Below are 22,114 nucleotides of genomic sequence, written 5' to 3'. Positions count from 1 at the left end.
GGATAGAGTATGAAGAGATGTGTGTGCATTTAAAAAAAAAAATGTTTTCAGGCTCAAGGATAGCAATGGCAGTAAACAGAAAAAAAATATATCAAAAGCATAGAAAAGAAATACAAAATATAATTTTTAACCACAAAGCTATAATGGAGGTGATTCATATGATATACAGTGGTGCCTTGGTACTCGAACGGCTTGGCTCCCAAGCAAATTGGCTCCCGAGTGCTGCAAACCCGGAAGTGAGTGTTCTTATCTAGTTCTTACAATATGGTTGTAAGTGAACTCTTAATCATCTGTAGCTGATGAAGACAGAACCCCTACCACATCCTTCTTGCTTTTGAATGATGGTGCTGGAGGAGACTCTTGAGAGTCCCATGGACTGCAAGAAGATCAAACCTATCCATTCTGAAGGAAATCAGCCCTGAGTGCTCACTGGAAGGACAGATCCTGAAGTTGAGGCTCCAGTACTTCGGCCACCTCATGAGAAGAGAAGACTCCCTGGAAAAGCCCCTGATGTTGGGAAAGATTGAGGGCACAAGGAGAAGGGGACGACAGAGGACGAGATGGTTGGACAGTGTTCTCAAAGCTACCAGCATGAGTTTGACCAAACTGTGGAAGGCAGTGGAAGACAGGAGTGCCTGGCGTGCTCTGGTCCATGGGGTCACGAAGAGTCGGACACGACTAAACGACTAAATAACAACAGAAACAAGAGTCACATCCATTGCTCTGCCCACTTATACACCTGACCCCACCGGCTGGCATGCATCCCCCCCCCCCAAGTTGTGCATGAAGTGAATGCCGCCCTCCAGAAGAAAAAGAATATTTCCCACCACTGTTTTAGGCCACCTGATTTCTGCGCTGTCCCCTCCAGAGCAGCGCTTATCTGCACAATGGTGAATTTTAATCAGGACATGGTGAAAACGCAGACCACAGCTTCGTTTGCAAGCAAAAAGAAAGAGGTTTTCAACTCCGTAAGTGATAAAACGAGACTCTGCACTTTAATGTTCTTCCTCTTTAATCTGACATTGGTGATCTCTCCTTTAATGAAAGATAAGTGAGCTTCTTATTTAGCCAAAGCTTGTAGATTGGCTTTCAAGTCGCTTCGTTGTCCTGATTCTCCGCATGATTGCCTGAACAAATTGCACGATAAAGGAAGTTGGTGGAAGCTTTTGATCTGGGAATCGCAGGGTGGAAACAAGGTCCCTACCTAGCAAATCTTCCTTGGCCAAGAAAACTTAATAGCGGCATCGACGCTGGCTTGGTCATGTCAGTAGAATGGAAGATGGCAGGATCCCGAAGGACATGCTCTATGGCAGCCTTTCTCAACCTGTGGGTCCCCAGATGATGTTGAACTACAACTCCCATCACCCCTAGCTAGCATGGCCAGAGCTCAGGGATGATGGGAGTTGTAGTCCAGTAGTCTGGCCTCAGGCCAGTATACCTGAAGGAGCGTCTCCACCTCCATCGTTCTGACCGGACACTGAGGTCCAGCGCCGAGGGCCTTCTGGCAGTTCCCTCACTGCGAGAAGCCAAGTTACAGGGAACCAGGCAGAGGGCCTTCTCGGTGGTGGCACCCACCCTGTGGAACGCCCTCCCACCAGGTGTCAAAGAGAAAATCAACTACCAGACTTTTAGAAGACATCTGAAGGCAGCCCTGTTTAGGGAAGCTTTTAATGTTTAATAGGTTATTGTATTTTAGTGTTTTATTGGAAGCCGCCCAGGGTGACTGGGGAAACCCAGCCAGATGGGCGGGGTATAAATAATAAATTATTATTATTATTAGTCCCAACATCTGGGGAACCACAGGTTGAGAAAGGCTGCTCTATGGGGAGCTGGCTTCAGGCACCAGGCCCGTTGGCAGACCAACTCGGTTTTACAAAGATGTCTGCAAAAGTGACATGAAGGCCAGCAACATCAAGGAATCCCTTTCAGATGACCGCAGTGACTGGAGACAGACAGACAGGTCCTCTATCTATAGCAGTGAGCAGAGGAGAAATGACCGCTGGGAGGAGCGCAGAGAGAAGTAACGCCATGGGGCACCTGAAGCAGCACAACCGGACGCCTTCCTCTGCCCCAGCTGAAACAAAACATGTCTCTCCCATATCGGTCTGTACAGCCACAGCAGGCCCTATAACCTTCCAACAGTTTGACTTCACCCCCAAAGGCACACTCCTCCATTGTCTCCCGAGACAGACAGATGCCAACGACAACAATCTCCCAGTCTCTCTAGGGGTTGGCAAAATTGCCAAAGTTGTCAGTGTGAGAAGCTTCCCACGCCTCCAAGCTGTGGGTGCACTCAGGGGCTTGTGACCTGAAGGCGCCACTTACAGAAACTAGTATTTGTATTAGTCTGTCGCAGCAGCTGGGGAATCAGTGTCTTCACTTGTTTCAGTGACCTCGTGACCATCCTCAACCACATGGTTCCAACTTGGTCACGTATATACTGGACCGGACCTCTTTCAGCCAGAGGGCCGCATTGCTTTCAAGGCAGCCTTCCAGGGGCCACATAGCAGTGGCCAGCAGGGCCTTAGGCAGAATTGGGCTAAGCAATGAATAAGAATGCTATCTCTGTACAGTATTCTGGGGTGAATGTAAACAGAGGGGGAAAGCACTACATGTAAGTCAGTACAGTGGTACCTCAGGTACCACGGAGGTCCGTTCTTAACCTGAAACTGTTCTTAACCTGAAGCACCACTTTAGCTAATGGGGCCTCCCGCTGCCGCCGCACCACTGCCATGCAATTTCTGTTCTCATCCTGAGGTAAAGTTCTTAACCTGAGGTACTACTTCCAGGTTAGCAGAGTCTGAAGTGCCTGTAACTGAAGTGTCTGTAACCTGAGGTACCACTGTAATCAGATCATCATTACAAAAGAAAAAACCTCTATGGAAAATCGCGTTTAAAAATTTCCTGCTCTCTGGCGCCATCTGGTGTTGCATGTTCATCGCGTATTCGAATCTCTGATTCTTTACTAACGTAGCTGAGTCCTTAGTTTCTACACCCGGCATATGACCTCTCTCTGTACTCCATCCAGACAAGCAGATGACATCACAGTCCAGGGACCAATTCCAGCCAGGTGAAAACGCCAAAGAAGGAAGTGCAGCCAGGCCACCGAGGAGCGAGGCCTGGGAAGAGTCTCAAGGGTCGGACAAAGAAGCTGGGGGGGGGCATATTTGGCCCTGGGGCTGAGGTTCTCCCACACTGCTTCATGCTCTCTTGGGCAAAGGGAGGTGGGCTTAAAGGGGACTGAGCCAAGTGTATGTAAGATGGTCATTTATGTTTAACTGTAAGGAATCACCCCATGGATCTGAACTGGGTTTTTTTTGGGGGGGGGTATTGGTTTATGTGTGTGTTCTTGTTTCTATTGTGTTTTTGTCTTGTATTTTATGTTATGAACCACCCTGAGATCTGCGGGTGAAGTTGTGGTATACAAATTTATTAAACAGCAATAATAAATCCTCAGAAATCTAGGAGAAAGGTGGATTGGGGTCAGATTCTGCTTGACAAACCAAGGATTTCATGGTATCACCCATCCATGCCAGAAGTCAAAATGTCTCCTCCTTCCCAATGTCTTTTTCCATTGTCATTTATTAAAAAACAGCAACACACACCTCAGTATAGAGTTGGAAAGGACCCTGAAGATCTAGCCTAACCCTCTGCAATGCAGGAATATGCAGCTGTCCCAGACAGGGATCGAACCTGTAACCTTGGTGTTATTAGCACCACGCTCTAACTAACTGAGCTACCCAGTCATGCTTGGGCACTTGTTTGTTTCAATGCTGATCTACTGTGTTTTGTATTGACAGAAGAGGAGCTGGCGACCCCACCCCTAGACGGCATCATTCTTCCTGGCGTGACAAGACAGAGCATTTTGGATTTGGCGAGCAAGTGGGTAGGTGCCCACTGTGTCTTTTGCTTCCAGGTTTTGACATCTAATAATAATAATATAATAATAAATTTTTATTTATACCCCGCCCTTCCCGGTTCAGAAAACCGGGCTCAGGGTGGCTAACAACAAATTTAAAACACTTAATTGATGCAAGAAAAAACAGCATAAAATACAGTATAAAACGTGAATAACAATAAATTCAGAATTCAAAAATCAATTTAGGGGGGAAATCCATCCAATAAACATTAGATGATCACCAGGGCTAGCTGGCTAAATTAGTCCTATTTGGTCCAGTGAGGAGACCAGGGGAGAATTAGCTGTGGGATCCCAGGGTGGGTAATCTTCATAAAAAGGGGGGGAGGGGGAAGGAAGGGGAATAAAACATCAGGCTAAGTTCAAATTGAAAGCCAGGCGGAATAGCTCTGTCTTACAGGCCCTGCAGAAGGAAGTTAAATCCTGCAGGGCCCTGGTCTCATGGGACAGAGCATTCCACCAGGTCGGAGCCATCACTGAGAAGGCCCTGGCCCTGGTGGAGGATAATCTGACTTCCATAGGGCCTGGGACCTTTAAACTATGATTATTCATGGACCTTAAGGTCCTGTGCGGGGCATACCAGGAGAGGCGGTCCCATAAATACGAGGGCCCTAAGCCACAAAATAGTGGCTAGTAGTAGTTGTCAGTCTCTTAGGCCAGGCTCCCATTCCCCCAAGCCTCCAGCACTGAAATCATGCTTGGGAAGATTAACTCCTGCCTCCCCAGTTACGATTTCCAGGAAGATCACCCCCTGCTTTAGGCTTAGGGTGGGGTGGGGAGCAAAAAGACTTTTTTTCAAGTCTGGATTCCAGAGGCAAAGAGGGGAATCGGTGTGTGTGTGCATGTCTGTGCAATTGCAGCATGTCCGTGGTACCTGCAGCACTTTCCCCCCAGTTTGCAAATGTGGTGACCTCTGTTCTGAGCCGTTCAGCAAACTCAGGGAACATCTTCCGAGCTGCTGCTCAAGCTATAAGCTGTGATCCGTTTGGTGAGCAGAAGGGAGACTGCGTTGCTCTCTTGCTTCCAGCGAGCAACCAAACGCTACAACAGCACAATCCCTATCAAGCTGGCCTGTAAGATTTCATGGGCGCTTTCTCATCTTGATAAGGAATTAATTAGGCGTACCTGTGGAATTTCCAACAGGTGCATTTTGGAGCCCTTCTCTATAAATAACCCTCATTAAGCGTCCATTTGGAAGCACTGTGCCATGTTTCTATAAGTCAGCTATCCGTTTTTTCAGCAAAGGAAATGGATCTTCGTAATTTAATAATGCTTTCTTTGGCTCCTCCCCATTCTACCTTGTCACAGGGAGAATTCAAGGTGTCAGAGCGATACGTCACCATGAGCGATCTGATAGGTGCTTTGAAGGAAAATCGAGTGAAGGAGATGTTTGGTGCTGGGACGGCTTGCGTTGTGTGCCCCATTTCTACAATATTATACCTTGGCGAGGTGAGGGCGAGCGTTCTCTTTTTCAGCTTCGCAAAGCAGGATTGTTGACCGTGCATCAGGGATTTCCCAAGGAGATCCGTAAAGGAATTGTAGTTGGTCTTATATTTTACTTTTCACCATCTAGCTCTCAAACCGGCTTCCTTATGGAACTTTGGAAGAACTTTAGTAAAACACTGTTAACAGATCAGATGGGAGGCCCTGTTTCCTAACTTATAATCTCACTGACCAGTAGGGATGTTAAGAAGGCATCATTTACGATTCCCGCATTGGACTAGATCACCCTCATGGTCCCTTTCAACTCTACAATCTTATGATCGCATGATCTGTTCTGCCCTCTACATGCATAGCTGTCAACTTTTTCCTTTTCTTGCGAGGAATCCTATTCGGAATAAGGGAATTTCTCTTTTAAAAAGGGAAACGTTGACAGCTATGCTCTACATGTGGCACACAACACTGCTTCCACACTGCTGCAGTTCATCTTCTGCCCAAACCAACGCTCTTCGTCTTGCTGTGGCAAAGTTACGTAACTTTTGACACATGTTGCGCTGAGGGTTATCAGGAAGTCAGCCCTAGGGCTGTTTCCGAAGTCGTCCCATGCCAGCGAGCTGGTGTCCTCAGCTTCTTATGACTTGAGATTACCTTTTTGTACCTTTTGGTTGTGTTGATAATTTAAATAAATAAACGAACAAACCTCCTTGGGCACCTTGGAAGAAAGGTGGCATATAAATGTGATAGACGTATAAATAAATCTCTTGCTATCCGAAAAAATTCTCCCTGGAGTACAGCTCTTTGCATGGGCTGTGGTTCCACCTGGTGTCCAAAGGCAGGAAATGCACCTTCAAGTCAAGGAAGTAGGCATTGTCGGAGTCACAGAATGCAGTGTGAGATAGTAAGTCTGCAGGCTTGAGTTTGCTACCTGATGCAACTGCAATACTTTCTATGGAAGTTCTGGGTCAGAAAGACTCAGTTGATTGGCTGTCATCGGTTTAAAAGGGAAACCTGTCCAGCAATAATAATAATTATAATAATATTTTTTTATTTATACCCCACCCTCCCCAGCCAAGGCCGGGCTCAGAGCGGCTTACAAGCAATAATAAAAACAAGATGAGTGATTACAACTTAAAAACAAAAATAAAATACAACATTAAAATAATGGAACATTAAAATATTAAAATGGAGCCTCATTGCAGGAGAAGGAAAAGAAAAAAGAAAAAGGGGGCGGAGGGAATCAAATTGGCTCCAATCCAAAGGCCAGGCGGAACAACTCTGTCTTACAGGCCCTGTGGAAAGAGATCAGATCCTGCAGGGCCCTGGTCTCATGAGACAGAGCGTTCCACCAAGTTGGGGCCAGTGCTGAAAAGGCCCTGGCTCTGGTTGAAGCCAATCTAACTTCCTTAGGGCCTGGGACCACTAGGGTGTTGTTATTTATGGACCTTGAGGCTCTCCGTGGGGCATACCAGGCGAGGCGGTCCCGTAGGTACGAGGGTCCTAGGCCGTGAAGGGCTTTAAAGGTCAAAAGCAGCACCTTAAATCTGACCCTGTACTCCACCGGGAGCCAGTGCAGCTTGAAAAGCACTGGATGAATATGCTCCCATGGCAGAGACGCTGTGAGGAGCCTCGCTGCAGCATTCTGTACCCGCTGGAGTTTCCGGGACAGCTTCAAGGGCAGCCCCGCGTAGAGCGAGTTACAGTAGTCAAGCCTGGAGATGACTGTCGCATGGATCACTGTGGCCAGGTCGGGGCGGGAAAGGTAAGGGACCAACTGCTTGATGCGGCGAAGGTGGAAAAATGTCGCCTTGGCTGTTGCTGTGACTTGCGCCTCCATGGAAAGGGAGGCGTCAAGGACTACACCCAAACTCTTAACGGAAGGCAATGGCACTAATTGGGCCCCCGCAAGAGAAGGGAGTTGGTCCCTCATCCCCATGCTATCCCGACCTAGCCATAGGACCTCTGTCTTCGAAGGATTTAGTTTCAATCGGCTCCCACGAAACCATCCAGCCACAGCTTCCAAGCATCTGGTCAGTGTGTAAGGGGCCGAGTTGGTGTGGCCATCCATCAGTAGATAGAGCTGAGTGTCATCAGCATATTGATGACAGCCCAGCCCAAAGCTCCGGATAATCTGGGCAAGGGGGCGCATAAAGATGTTAAAAAGCATTGGGGAGAGAATTGCGCCCTGCGGCACTCCACACACCAAGGAGTGGCGTGACGACATTTCCCTCCCTAGTGCCACCCTCTGTCCCCGACCAGAGATAAAAGAGCACAACCAGTTACGGGCTATGCCCTGTATCCCCACGTCTGCAAGGCGATGGTCCAGAAGATCATGATCGACCATGTCAAAGGCTGCTGACAAATCTAAAAGGATCAGCAGTCCTGACCCGCCTCGATCCAGTTGTCTACGGATATCATCTGTTAGGGCAACCAGAGCCGTCTCCGTCCCAAAACCAGGACGGAAACCGGACTGAAATGGATCTAATGCCGATGTTTCCTCCAGAAACCTACCAAGCTGTTCAGCAACCGCTCTCTCAATTACCTTACCCAGGTATGGAAGATTTGAAACTGGGCGGTAATTGGATAGGTCTAAGGGATCTAATGAAGCTTTCTTTAAGAGTGGACGCACCACTGCTTCCTTCAGTTCCCCTGGGAATGTCCCCGTGTCAAGGGACAAATTGATAATTTCAACCAGGGGGGTCCGCGCAACATCTGGACACTCCCTAATCAGCCAAGACGGGCACGGATCAAGGAGGCAGGTGGTGGGCCTACCAACTTGGAGGAATCTATCCACATCAGTAGGGAGTATCCGATCGAAATGGTCCAACACTGGACCTGAAGTCAGTCGAGGGGCCTCCAGTTCAGTCACTGTATCTAAATTGGCAGGGAGGTCACGGCGGAGCAACAGGACTTTCTCCGCAAAAAAGCTCGCGAATGCCTCACAGCTGTGGGTCGAATTTGTGCTTAAATTTGGTTGTCCTCCTAAGGACGTTATTGACCTAATTATTCTAAAAAGTTGTGCCGGGCGAGAGCTAGCGGATGCAATAGAAGCTGCAAAGTAAGATTTCTTAGCAGCTTTCATAGCCATCTCATAGGCTTTCATAAGCGTCCTATAAGATGTTCTTGAGGCTCCGTCACGAGTCCGTCGCCATACTCGCTCTAGCCGTCTGAGATCCCGCTTCATTTTCCGGAGCTCCTCAGTAAACCAAGGGGCCCGGTTTCGACGGGGTCGCAGAGGGCGCTTAGGCGCGATCTCATCAATGGCTGCCAAGAGCCGGTTATTCCAGTCCTCAACAAGGTCATCTAATGAGTCGCCAGGAGGAGCAGGGTTCCGCAAGGCTTGTCGGAATCTATCAGGATCCATCAGTTTTTGCGGACGAGCCCAAATAGGCTCGCCACCCGAGCCGGGGAGGAGCGGGAAGTCAATCTTGGCTTTTAAAGCGTAGTGATCAGACCATGGCACTTTCACAGCGGGGAGCATGATCACATCTATGCCAGCCCCAAAGATCAGATCCAGCGTGTGGCCTGCTTGATGAGTGGGGCCCAAAACAAACTGGGAGAGCCCTAGTGTTGCCATGGAAGTCACTAGGTCTAGAGCCTGTGAGGAGGGAGCGGCATCGGCATGGACGTTGAAGTCTCCCAAAACCAGTAGGTTTGGGAACTCCAAGGCCCAGCCCGCCACCACCTCCAGCAGATCTGACAGGGTGGCTGCAGATGTGCTGGGTGGTCGGTACACCAGCCAGACAGCCAAGCTCTCCTTGGTGCCCCACACGAGACCAACACATTCAATGCCGGAGATTGCCGGTGATGGCAGAGCTCTGAAAGAGCAATCCTCCCGGAATAACAACGCTACTCCTCCCCCCCGACCTACAGTCCGCGATTGATGGAGGACAGAGAAACCTGGGGGTGTTATCTCATGTAGGGAGACTACTTCGCCTTCCCGTACCCAGGTCTCCGTCACGCAAGCCAGGTCAATCCCCTGCGAGACAAAAAAGTCACGCATGGTGGCAGTTTTGTTGCCTATGGACCTGGCATTGCACAGCACCAATGACGGAGGTGTGTAATCCTTGTTCTCCCTACCCTCATCCCTTGGGATGGGGCGTAGATTGGAAGGGGTTCGAGGATCACTGCATCTCGAAACCCTTCGCCGATAGAGATATCTAGCCCTACCGCCATTCCTCCCTAGCCCTTCAATTGTGGAAATCCTAGATCCCATACTAGCCTCCCCAATAGATGGGTAACATCCCCTCAATAACAAGTCATCCTTGGGCCAGGACTCCTGGGTCAAAATGGTATGAGAAAGAGGTGGAGGTCTGATAGGGTAAGTATCCCTAGAAGATAAAACCCAACCAACCGCACCCCAAGCGGGGGGGACAGTCCCATGGTGTTTCATTAACTGTCAATCCCCCTCTCCCTCCTGGGTTAATTGGAGGATTGTTGGTTCTATCTGTGGCTGTGGAAGTATTAATGAGGTATGTGTTATAAAATGTGGATCACTGGCCAACAAAGAGTCAGATTCGAATTCGGAAGATCTGTCCATCCTGTCTCGCCAGGAGTACAGTAGAGAAGGCTGATCATTCTGATAAGTTTTTGGAACATTAGGCAAAGGTCCAGATGTAGAGTTGGTGCTGGATATCTCCAGATTGTCAGCAACATAGAATTCTTTAGGTGTTGTTGCCATAGAAATGTCGGAGGTGCCAAATTCCTCATCTAATTTGGTGTCGTTTGAAAAGGGAACAGGGAGTTGCACTGATGTCTTTCTATGGGATAAAGAGCTATTGGACGTCTTTAAATATTGTGCTCTAGGCTCTACTGTCCTTATATTTTGGGTAGAAATCTCAGTCTTTATACTCATTAGCCTCTTCTTCAGGTCTTGTAATTCTAGGCTTATAGAGTTCTTTTCTTCCTTCGGGCAATTAGTATTTCTAGTGTTGAGCTTGGTTTCCTTTATCCGCATTAGCTTTGACTCTATGCAAGGGACCAATTGCCTCCTTGTTTCGTCTTTAAATACCCTCACTGGGCGGAGAGAGTGGGACCACCATAGAGTATCCTTTATCTCCATGAGTCGAGATGGGAGGGTTGATGACCTGAAGGTCATAAATAGGCGCATGGTGTTTCTCAAGGTAGGCAGGAAGTGGAAATTTTCTAGATCTACATTTTGGTAATGGTAATTCAAGAGCTGAGACAAGGACATAGTAATTTGTCTGCGGTTCATCCACCTATGAGTGTATCGGTGAATCTCAAGCATTATCTGGTTCGTTTGCAAGACTTGACAGGACCTCACTTCATCCATAGTTTGAGTTGGTGAGTTGTTAACAGAGTCATTTCTTATCATCCCTTGGGCATTTAAAGGGGAGGAATTAGTATCCAATTGTTTCTCAATGTTAACTATTCTGGTGAGGATTTCATCCAGTCTTTGGAGAACCAGAACCATAGTATCTGCAGACAACATGCAAATCTCTTGGTAGGGGTGCGTATCCCGAATTGGTTGAAAGCAGGCTCCTCTGCCTTCTAGAGGCATGGGTGGTGTAGAGGAGTGTGGTCACAGAGAGAGAGTTAGAGATCTTCCTATTTGCTTTAAGGTGCAGCCAGGTACTCTGTTTGACTGTATGAACTGCTCATGTATTATAGCCTGTAGATATTTGTTTATGTAGCTCACAATAAATATACAGTGGTACCTCAGGTTAAGTACTTAATTCGTTCTGGAGGTCCGTTCTTAACCTGAAACTGTTCTTAACCTGAAGCACCACTTTAGCTAATGGGGCCTCACGCTGTTCTCATCCTGAAGCAAAGTTCTTAACCCGAGGTACTCTTTCTGGGTTAGCGGAGTCTGTAACCTGAAGTGTATGTAACCCGAGGTACCACTGTACTGCACTGAAGAACCTGGAACTCTGAGCATTTCTGCTAAAGCGCTGCAAAGAATTTGTGACAGGCATGGCTTAGTTGTCCTAAACCCCAGTCCGTTTCCTGCCTTCATCCCGGACGGTCTTGGTTTTGTCTTGGTTTTCTGATTTTAGAACATAGAGTCATAGAGTTGGAAGGGACCTTGAGGATCTTCTCGTCCAACTCCCTGCAATGCAAGAATATGCAGGGGATCGAACCTGCAACCTTGGCACTATCCATCCTCTTTTAGTTGCAAAACCTCTCACAATTATGTCCTCTTGTTTATGGAGTTAACTTCCCGCCTCTTACCAATGAATTCCCCACGTGCCTTGCAATCGGTTCCCTCTTCAGGGATGGTTTGTGTGTTTGGTACACACTCCTACAGAGTCCTCCTGCCTTCAAAGCCAACTGCTGCCAGTCATACGTTGAGCCTCTCTGTGCCTCCCCCAGCTACACCCTCCCCCTTATATCAGCAGGAGAGGACGGATCACATGCATGTGTCGGCCAGTGTCAGGGAACTGACATCAGAGCGAGGGGCGAAGGGGAGGCTCTCTGAAGATGCGGGTGAAGGACCCAGCAACAGGGGGAGAAACAGCCCAGTAGAGGGGGAAGCAATTCAGCGCAACACCAGGGATAGAGGGGGGCTGATGGGGGAATCAGAGAGAGGGCTCCAGGATTCTTCACTGGACATCAGTGAGGAGAGCACAGGTCCTCCGCTACCCACGCCTTACCTGCGCAGAAGACTCCCGCGCAGTGAGAGGAGGAGGAGACTGGGTGTCAAACAACTTTTATGTTGGAAGAGGTTCAAGAAACGCCCACTGACGGATTCTGCCAGTGACTGAGGCAGCCACGATGAGAAGGGGCTGCGCAGTCAGAAAGGTTTAACAAGGCAAATTAGCCTAGAGAGGCACCAGTTTATGCACAAGTAACTCATACCTACTACAGCCAGCGTCTACTCACAAGTCTCTCTTCCCCCTTTAGCATTTGCACATTCCAACCATGGAAAACGGACCTCAACTAGCTACTCGTTTCTTGAACCAGCTGAGTGATATCCAAGTAAGAGTCGCGTTTATTTTCTACATCAACAATGGAAGGGAGGGATGGCTGAGTAGTTCCTTTCATGTCTAACATCCCAGTTGCAATAATGTGGAAGTTAGGTCCAGCAATATCCATGGAGCGGATTCAGATATGCTGTTTGCAACGTGGTGCAGTCTTCTTGCACAAATACACCATCTCAGAATGTGTATTTGGGAAGATTCTTCGTTTTAAGGGCTCATTCATCATCCGCATGTGGAAAACTACCATGTGAGAGAGATGGCATGGCAGGAGGTCTCTTTCCTGACGCGATAGCTTTCCTTGCACGGGGAGTGACAGCTCTCCGTGTGCAGAAAGATTTTGATATAAACATTCTTTCAAACAAAGTGTTCTCTCCTCGCCCTCTGCCCCCCCCACCCCTTTTCTGAAATGGTATGGTCTTTTGAGGTCAGTGACGTAGCATGGGTTGTCAGTGCCCGGGACTGTGCAGAAGGGGTGGGCCGCTGGGAGGGAAACAGACGGAGTATGCAGACGCATTCAACTGCCTAATGGCATCTGTATCACCCAGGAGATCTCAGCCAAAAAATAAATAAGAAAAGAGTCCTTCCATGTTCTGGAGAGGTCACTTCCTGCTGTGATCACTGTCCACTGGGGCTGTTTGGAGCTGGAGTCTTAACAACCTGGGGGGGGGGGATAGGTTCCTTGTCTCTGTTTCAAGATTAGGGCCATATTTAAACATGATAGTGAACATGCAAGCAAAAACCCAAACAGTGTTCTAAGCGCCTGGTGCTTGCCAACACAATTTTTTATTTGGAGGGGTGGTATTTTCCTCCCTGAGCTCAACCAGGCAACAAGCTGGCTGGCAGAGAGCTTCTACAATCGCCGCCACCCCGAACGCCTTCAACAGCCACCCATGCCCAGAGTTTTAAGATCATCTAATGTCAGTTTCCAGGATACAAGCCATGCACTGGTGGGTATTTGAGCCTGGCTATACGAGCAGCATCCCCATTCTGCGTCTTAACTTTGACTTCTGTGTCAAGAGCTTCTGTGGAAGAACAAACTCCATTTGGACAAGTTCTCCTGGTTAAGTTCCTCTTGACCATTCGCATCACACAACTTTGTGTGGTGGTAAAGTAAAGGTAAAGGGACCCCTGACCATTAGGTCCAGTCATGACCGACTCTGGGGTTGTGGCGCTCATCTTGCTTTATAGGCCGAGGGACCCGGCGTACAGCTTCCGGGTCATGTGGGCAGCATGACTAAGCCGCTTCTGGCAAACAAGAGCAGCGCACGGAAACGCCGTTTACCTTGCCGCCGGAGTGGTACCTATTTATCTACTTGCACGCTGATGTGCTTTCAAACTGCTAGGTTGGCAGGAGCAGGGACCGAGCAATGGGAGCTCACCCCTTTGCTGGGATTCGAACCGCCGACCTTCTGATCGGCAAGTCCTCGGCTCTGTGGTTTAACCCACAGCGCTACCCTGTGTGGTGGTAGTGGTTTTTAAAAGAGGCACGTAAGCAGCCCAGAGGGTTACGATCAACTACCAACCATCATTTCCGCGTTGCTATTTCTCCCATGAAGCAACAAAATGAGATAAAATCCAGAGATCTGCTCAACAACTCTACCATACGTTATTCTTAGATTCGGTTCCACAATTATTATTTTTTGCATTTTCGGTCTATTTAGTAGTGGTGGTTGTTAGGAGCTTGGCCGCGCTGTGAATCTGTTCTGTGTGCTTAACATGAGTCTGTTTCACGTGTTCCTTATGTGCCATTGTTGAATCATGTTGTATTAATTGCCTTCGTTGCCTCTTAACGCTACTGATGTGTCCCATTGGCTGTGGTTTTCCTGCTGTTTGGGGACCCTCTCTACTTAACCCTTGTGCCGTGCTGATGCTTATAACTCTCCTTGCTTCTGTTTCAGTACGGAAGGGAAGACAGCGAGTGGGCCGTCATCGTGTCGTGAGCGGGGAAGAGCGGCGAAGGCCCAGACCTTCGGTCCACATCACAAGGCAGGCTGAAGTACCACCTGAGCGATGACCAGTTTTACCGTAGCTCCGTGTAGAGTAGTCTGTGTGTTTATCACTTTGTCCCTGGGCTGGGAGGGTGATTATTTCCACGTGACAGGGAGTGTGAACACAAACCGTTTTTGATTTTTCTACTGTGATTTTTTGCTCTAGAGTAGAAACCTGTCTTCTGGTAGAGGTGCTAGTGTAAGCAATAGACACTCCCCCCCCCCAACGGTTTGCTTTGTTTCGCTTGTGTCCCTGGTACAGTCGACAGGTGTGTTTTTAAAGCAAAAATGTTCTTCAACTGCTCTTCAGTGCAAGCCAAATACAACTTTACTTAACTTCTAAAGCACAGACTAGGCTGTTCCATGCAACCCAATTGCCAAATTACTCAGAGAAACCCTTTGTTGTCTCTGGAGTCTTCTCTTTGTTTCCAGCCTTGGAAGATCACAACATTGATCTTCAAGATAGAGATGTATATTGCCTTCATTTGGGGGGTGGGGTGTTGTGAAACATTTCCCCTGGACTCAGTGGGATCTCCTTTAGTATGTTTCCTACTTCTTTGTGTTGGTCACCAAAGCCATGCCTCATAGCTGTGGATCCTTCTAAGAAGGAATAGGATCAGATTTTCCTTTGGTGCCCAGTGACACCATACCTTGGGTGGATTCAGATGACCTCTTTTTTTCTCCCTCACTGAAAGTGATTTCCACAGTCATCGACACCGGCCCTACTGTTAGGCGCCTTGAGGCAGCTGCCTCAAGCTGCAGGTGCTGGCAAAGAGGGCAGAGCTGTGCCTGCTAAGCTAGCCTGTTGTCTCTGTGTGCAGTTTCCTTACTAGTAGGGAAGTCACATTCAGCTGACAGTTTGTCTGCAAGGGAAGGCGGGCAGGATCTTGCCCTTCACCTCAGGCAGCAAAATGTCTTGGGCCATCTCTGTGAAGTATTGTGTGGAACTAAACTGTTGGGTGGAGCAAGGTTCCACTGCGGAATAGCTTCCCTATCCATTACAATTTTGAGCCAGTTACCAGATAATGTGGCTATCACACAGCCCAACAGACATTAAAATCCCTTTGGGCGTTCCAGTTCTGTGTAGTTTCTGCAACAGCTCGTCCCTGGAAGCAAGTGGCTGCGGAGTCCCATAATTCATTCCACCATCTGGCTCCCCTCCTCACCTGTAACACTGCCAAGGCCAGACAAGTTGAAGAGGGAAGCTGCTCATCTGACTACAGCCTTAGTAAACTGGAAGAGCCAACACGATGCTGTCTCAAGCATCCTGAGATGTTGGAAAGTCTCCAAACTTGAACCGCAAGGTCCACTGACCAGAGGTCATTGCAACGTAGGGGCAGATGCACAATGGTGGCTCAGCAGCTCACCATCTTCTGTACCCCATGAGCCAAATCTGATCTACCACAGGTCGGGGATTCTAGTTTAGAATGCAAAGCCATTTGGTTCCTGCCTCTCTTAGAACAATTGGGAGACAGAAACACTTGTAGATCCCCGTCTGCTTTCTGACCATCCTGATCGAGACCATGCTGCCATCATCTCTAACATCTAGCGGGCCTTTTAGAGCTGGGAGATGCAGGAGACTGAAAGAGAAATTGTTCACCTTCTGCTTTTGCACCACCCCTTCCTCTCATTTTACACCCCTCTCCGCTTCTCCTTCTCCTGCATCTCTCCAGTACTGTCCGCATGTTCACAGCTCTGAAATTCGGATGCTTCCACCGAAATGTGGAATGTGCATGGCGGACTCAGTGATGCAAGCTTTGTGCAACCTCCACACAATGACATCCTCATTAAAACGCCCTTCCATTTCACCGCTCACCCTGATCCAAACGCAATGCGCATTTACCGTTTTCATTGGGCTTTTCCCATGCAGATTTCCCATGCAAACTTTCAGTGAGGATTAAACGGGAAAACAATATGAGACAGTGAGGATGAAATCATGTTGCTAGCAGCACCGAGTCTGCAGCAAACTGCCTCTTAGAGGTGCCCCTAATAGCTTTGGTTCCTTTTTTTCCTGCACCCCACAATGAATTTTCCATCTGAAAAATGAGATTTCCCCCCTCCTTTCTCACCTGAGTTAGCTTTAAGACATCTCTTGCCAAATCGGTTACTTATTACAGTGTTAGGGGTGCTCAAATTTTGCCGTCCGGTTATCTGTTGAGCTAACATTAGCATAGTTTCACAGGGCAGCAATTGAATGGTGCAGGTAAGATAGCCAATAAAATAGTACAGAGAACTATTGCACTAATGCAGTGCTTTGGAAACTAAACTCTGCAATCCTATACCTGGTAAGTGTACATAGGACTGCAGCCTAATAAGTATATATATATATGTATATGTATATTTTCCTATAAAGGGTAAGGGTGAAATTTTGGAAAACTTTTAAACTCTGCCACTTTTTTAACAGAGCCTACCTCTAACTGCTGATTTGATAAACACCTAGAAATATGCCCTGTATCTCTCCCCTTTCTGGTCTTATCACCGCCTAAAACATTCAGCAAAAGCACAGGACACAGTATTTCCTGGACTGCACCACTTTGGAATACAGGTGGTGGCAGGGAGACGGCTTGCTTAAATCCCACCCAGTGTCAGCAGTTACTTGAACAGTCTAGCACCACCCAAAAGTGAGAAGAGTTCTAGCGCAGACTTCTCCCTGACATGCTAGCTTTATGTCCAAGAGTTGTTCTTTTTTAAAATGCCAGGGAGTATTCAGGGCTTGCAGCCTGAAGTGATACGCTCTGAGCAGCGCTATACCAAGTGCTTTTAAAAGAAGTTTAAATCAGTTTGTAAGTAAAATCCCATAAGTGGATTAGGTTGTTCAGCTGCTAGTTACAACTCCTAGGTAACAGTGAGCTGCTATTCCCATGACTGCAGTGGGACTCTCTGACCCCCTGGCATCTCAATTAAAGTAAAAGTGTCCTATTGTATCTGTGGTGATAAGTTTGCACCTTTCCCTGCAAAAGTGCAAACCCAGGGAGGCTCAGGGCCACTCAAACAGAGAACAAAATATTTTGTTTGACTTTGCTCTACGTTGGTGAGCAAGGGACTACCTATTTCTGGAGAGGGTTTTTTTTCCTATCTGTTTTTCTATCTGCAAGGTTTTTGGGTCTTTTTAAAAGCCACTTTATTGAAGACCAGTTGAAGTTGATAGTGCCAGACCGTGTTCTCTTTAAAAGACACATGTTAAGCACAAGCTATTGTGCCATCTGTGGTAGATGTAGCACATAGATGTTTCTTCTTCTTGACACCCGAGTGTGTATTGTGCTCTGATCATTGTTCGGTTTTATTCCAAGTATTCCTAGCCACTGGGGTGGAGGGTTCCCCAGTTCCTCTCTCGTTTGACCAATGGCCGCAGCATTTGATGGGGCGCACCAGGAATTTCGATGTTGAGCAGAGGAATAACTTGAACAAGGCCACTATCATAACTGTAGAGTGCCTTTTGACTAGAGAAGAGCATGTCCGCATTCAGCCTCGCTAACCAAGACCAAAACTCTGCCGTTTCACATATTGGGCAGAAGTGGGATCTGAGAACCCTCGTTGACGCTGCATATTCCCCTGCAAAGTGGCAGGACGGGAAGTACCGTATTTTTTGCTCTATAAGACTCACTTTTTCCCTCCTAAAAAGTAAGAGGAAATGTATGTAGGTCTTATGGAGCGAATGCAGGCTGGGCAGCTATCCCAGAAGCCAGAACAGCAAGAGGGATTGCTGCTTTCACTGCACAGCAATCCCTCTTGCTTTTCTGGCTTCTGAGATTCAGAATTTTTTTCTTCTTGTTTTCCTCCTCCAAAAACTAGGTGCGTCTTGTGGTGTGGTGCGTCTTATAGAGCGAAAAATACGGTAATTTGCAGTGGAGAAGATGCGGACGAGATTCGGGGGCTTAACCCTTTGCTCAAGCACTATTCTTCCTCTGCAGTCTCTTCTCCCTGGACTGCTTTTCTGGGGGAAAGCAGCTGGCAAGAGGAGATGGGATTGCAAGGGGCTGGAAGCAACAGTCATTGCCCATTGCTGTCTTCTGGGTCATCGTCTCTGCTGCTTTGCAAGGGTAATGTGGTGGTTCGTGCCCCCAGAGACACACACTCCCACTGTGTACCATTGAATGTGTAGCTCCAGCCCAAGATGCGTTCTCTCACAAAAATCCACCACGCTTACAAAATGCTCTACTTGGGATGCGAGCCTGAAGGAAATGCTGTTTACCTGAGGTGAGCCAGTCATGCAAACCTGGGATTTTGCCAGTATTAAGAAGCCCTCTTGAACAAGAATTGTGAACTCTTGCTTACTGGTTCGTGAGTGCTTCGAATGGCTCGTCCCAGTTGGATTTTGGAGACTTTCTCCCAAGTATTTACCAGCTGGTGTAGCTTGGCTTTCTTGTGAGGCCTGGCTTCCTGGCCACCTCACCCCTCTCTCCTGATAAGCACCAGGGACTCCTCTGCCCAGAAGCTAGCGTTGCAGTTCCATCCCATCACATTAGCTGCTTCTGGCGAGTATATAGGAGACATGCCCACTTAAAATACTTTGGAAGGCAAAGGAAGTTGGCTACTTTGTGGGAAGGAGGAAGGGCTGCTCTTATCCTGAGAGACAGTGGTTTAGCTACGCTGGTATGAATCTGTGTCCAGAAGAGATTAAATAAACGAGCCAATCTCAGGTTCACAGGAGACAGAAACAATTGATTTTTGCCAGAATGGTTGCGGAGCACCACACTGATGTTGATAAAATGTGTGTTAGATGCAATTGTTTCTTTATCCAGCTCTCCTCCGAGGGTGACTGAAGGAATAGTGTAAACTGCTGTAATAATATGAAATCGAAATAAAAGAAGTACCAAACAGGGGAGGTTTATGAAGAGGGTGAATTGTTACCTGGTAGGAAGGCGGAAGACACCTTCAGTGCACTCCTGTTATACTAGACTTTTGATGAAAATGTGGCTCAGAGTTGGGCCACTTAACACATTCCACAGAAGTGGCAGGGGGAGAGATTAGCCTTGCATTTCATTGCCTCCTGCCTCCCAGTGGGCTTTGCACAGCACCTGTAGTTAGAAGCAAGCACAATGAACTAATCTCATGATACATCATCTTTGGTTTCTGTTCATTGCTCCTCCCTATCTACTTCTTTTAAAACAATTATGGAGTGCCTTGAATTACCTTAATGCTTTGTTGTTGCACCCTTTCATATAGTGGGGTTGTGCTTGTTGTCAGAAGTTTTTTTCCCCCTTCGTTGTTTCAGAATTTTGCTTTATCCTCACCTTTTTATTTCCAGAGTTCAGAGGCGAGTGCCTTTAACGTATGTTGCCAAAATGGCGCCAGCCGAGCTCAAGAGAGGCGGTATCAGCAGGCTTAAGAGATCTCCCAAGGGTTGCAGAAAGATGGAAAACCTGGGGGTGGGGTGGGAAGCTATTCTATTTCCCATCTTCCTCTGGCTTTCCATCCCCTTCTCTCCCCCCCAAGTCAGGGGATGGAAAGCCAGAGGAAGATGGGAAATAGAATAGCTTATCCTGGATGATGGCTTGCAGGTTCAGTGTTATGTCCTCTGCCTTTCAGAATGGCCCCCAATAAGAAATTAACGTTAGAAGAATGTTTCTGTGCATTTTGTAGAATAGCTGTAGAGGACATTGTTCACTGCGTCACCCAGGGTCCTCTGTATAAAGATCTTATTTGGAAAAAAAATCTGTCCTGAGTTTAGCCACAGGAAGAATGTTGTTACATCAAATGAGTTTGTGTGCTTTTTGCAGTTAAACAAGGAAAATCACATTACCATGCGTGGTTCTGTATTTAATACAAATAGAGAGCCAAATTTGTGGCTTAACTCTCAGCTTCTTTTATCTGCCTTATGGCCTATGGCTAATCAGATAAAATTCTTACTACTGAAAAGCAGAGACATAGCATTGAACGGCCCAGAACTACTCCTTGAGAACTACATTTGAATCTAAAGATCCATAATAGTTGTAACTGTAATGTGGATTTTCTCTCTTTTTTTCCTCCCCAACCCCTAAGCTTATAAATTAATACAATATATTGTCATAAATAGATATTCACTAGGAGGGGAAGGGGTATTTTTTAAAAAAGCATGTCATATCAGTCAGTATTCCAGCTACACTAAAGAAATATAGAACAATTCATTTAATAATCTGCATCGTCCATCTTCACTGCATGCAGGTTTTTGAAAATCAAAATATATGGAGAAAAGACTCAAAGTCTGTTATGTGTTCGCTACATTATATTGTTATTAAATATATAATAATGTGCATTTTCATTGAGGACAACACTAATAAACTCGCAGGGAAGCTTTGCAAGAGAAGCTCTCAAGGGAAACCTGTGTCTGTCATCAGACGCAGCCTTTATACCCACTAAAAGCTAGTTTTGCTCAGTTATCGCTAAGATAACACAGCTATTTGTCTAGTATAACAGCTCTGTATTGAACATAACCAGGACATTAGACACAATTCTCAGGCATGCACCCAAGGCCTCTCGTCTGTTGCCTCTTCAGCTTTCCCAAGCTACTCTTAAAAACAAGCAGTTGACGTACCCACACAGGGAAACTGCTGAACATGCTCCTGAAGATTTGTGTGCATACACGTGCGATACTGACCTCTTTGCTCTCTTGCCCACAGCGTCTAACCAGAGTGCACTGCTGTGTCTTAGCCTTGTAGCTACAGGAGTGTTTAGAATATCTTGGAATCATCTGTGTTAATCGGTTTTTTAAAAAATCTGTACGAGGTTTTCCGTTGTTGTTTTTCTAGACTGTGATTGATGAAGGGTCCTGGTTTTTAAATGGTTTTTTCTTCAATGTAAAAGAGGTTTATCAGATCACACTCAAACCAGCAGAGTATTTTGATATTGCGTGACAATCCTATAAAAAAAATAAAACAAAAGCTATACCTTCTCTTGTCTGTATTTTCAGTGTTTCCACGAAAGCACGAACAATAAAAGAAAACAAATTTGTCACATGAGTCACAGCAGAAAGATGCACAAGATCTTTGTAAGGCAGGAGATTAGTATAACTGGAATCCAATTGTCTTGAATTATATCAAACTATTTTCCAGGGATAATAATGCATTCATTCCATTTAGCGCTGCCTTTCTTCTAAGGAGCTCAGAGTCTCATACTTGGTTCTACCCTTCCAGTTTATCCTCTTATCAACCCTTCAAGGTAGGCTGAATGTGTGTGACTGGCTCAATGTCGTCCTGCAAGCTTCTTTACTTAGTGGGGATTTGAACCCTGGTATTTTGGGTCCTAAGGGATGCAGGTGGCACTGTGGGTTAAACCACAGAGCCTAGGACTTGCCGATCAGAAGGTCGGTGCTTTGAATCCCTGCGACGGGGTGAGCTCCCGTTGCTCGGTCCCTGCTCCTGCCAGCCTAGCAGCTCGAAAGCACATCAGAGTGCAAGTAGATAAATAGGTACTGCTCTGGCAGGAAGGTAAACGGCGTTTCTGTGCGCTGCTCTGGTTTGCCAGAAGTGGCTTAGTCATGCTGGCCACATGACCCGGAAGCTGTACGCCGGCTCCCTCAGCCTATAAAGCAAGATGAGCGCCGCAACCCCAGAGTTGGTCACAACTGGCCCTAATGGTCAGGATCCCTTTACCTTTATTTTGGGTCCTAGTCTGGCACTACTCCCATTTTTTTGCCATAAGTTTGTTCATCTCTCAGGATATTGTTGCCAAACTCATCATGAGGTTTCCCAAGGTGGAGGTGGCAGCCTTTGTCAATCTTTGCACACCGGGTGCCATTTTGACTCAAGATGCTGGAACGGAATATGACTGTCACATAACTTTGCCCATTTTTCAGCATAGGTTGGGTCACCTGTTAACATATTGCCACCAAAGTCAGTACAAGGGTTCCCAAG

General features: G+C 47.1%; 1 protein-coding gene across 2 annotated transcripts in view; it reads left to right on the top strand.

Annotated features, from left to right (window-relative positions):
• The window catches only part of BCAT1 (branched chain amino acid transaminase 1), a 70,334-nt gene extending 51,018 nt beyond the window's left edge, over nucleotides 1–19,316 (top strand). For both annotated transcript variants that reach the window (XM_081210375.1, XM_081210374.1), the window contains 4 exons: nucleotides 3,801–3,886; nucleotides 5,225–5,365; nucleotides 12,218–12,292; nucleotides 14,193–19,316. In XM_081210375.1, coding sequence (XP_081066501.1) covers nucleotides 3,801–3,886; nucleotides 5,225–5,365; nucleotides 12,218–12,292; nucleotides 14,193–14,234 — 344 coding nt within the window. In that variant the 3' untranslated portion in view covers nucleotides 14,235–19,316. The remainder of the gene's footprint in view (nucleotides 1–3,800; nucleotides 3,887–5,224; nucleotides 5,366–12,217; nucleotides 12,293–14,192) is intronic.
• The last annotated feature ends 2,798 nt before the right edge of the window (nucleotides 19,317–22,114 follow it).

This window comes from Podarcis bocagei, assembly GCF_964188305.1.
Source record: "Podarcis bocagei genome assembly, chromosome: 10".
In the NCBI taxonomy this organism is placed as follows: Eukaryota; Metazoa; Chordata; class Lepidosauria; order Squamata; family Lacertidae; genus Podarcis; species Podarcis bocagei.
The sequence above is the reverse complement of the archived record's forward strand: the minus strand, read 5'-3'. Positions and strand labels throughout refer to the sequence as shown.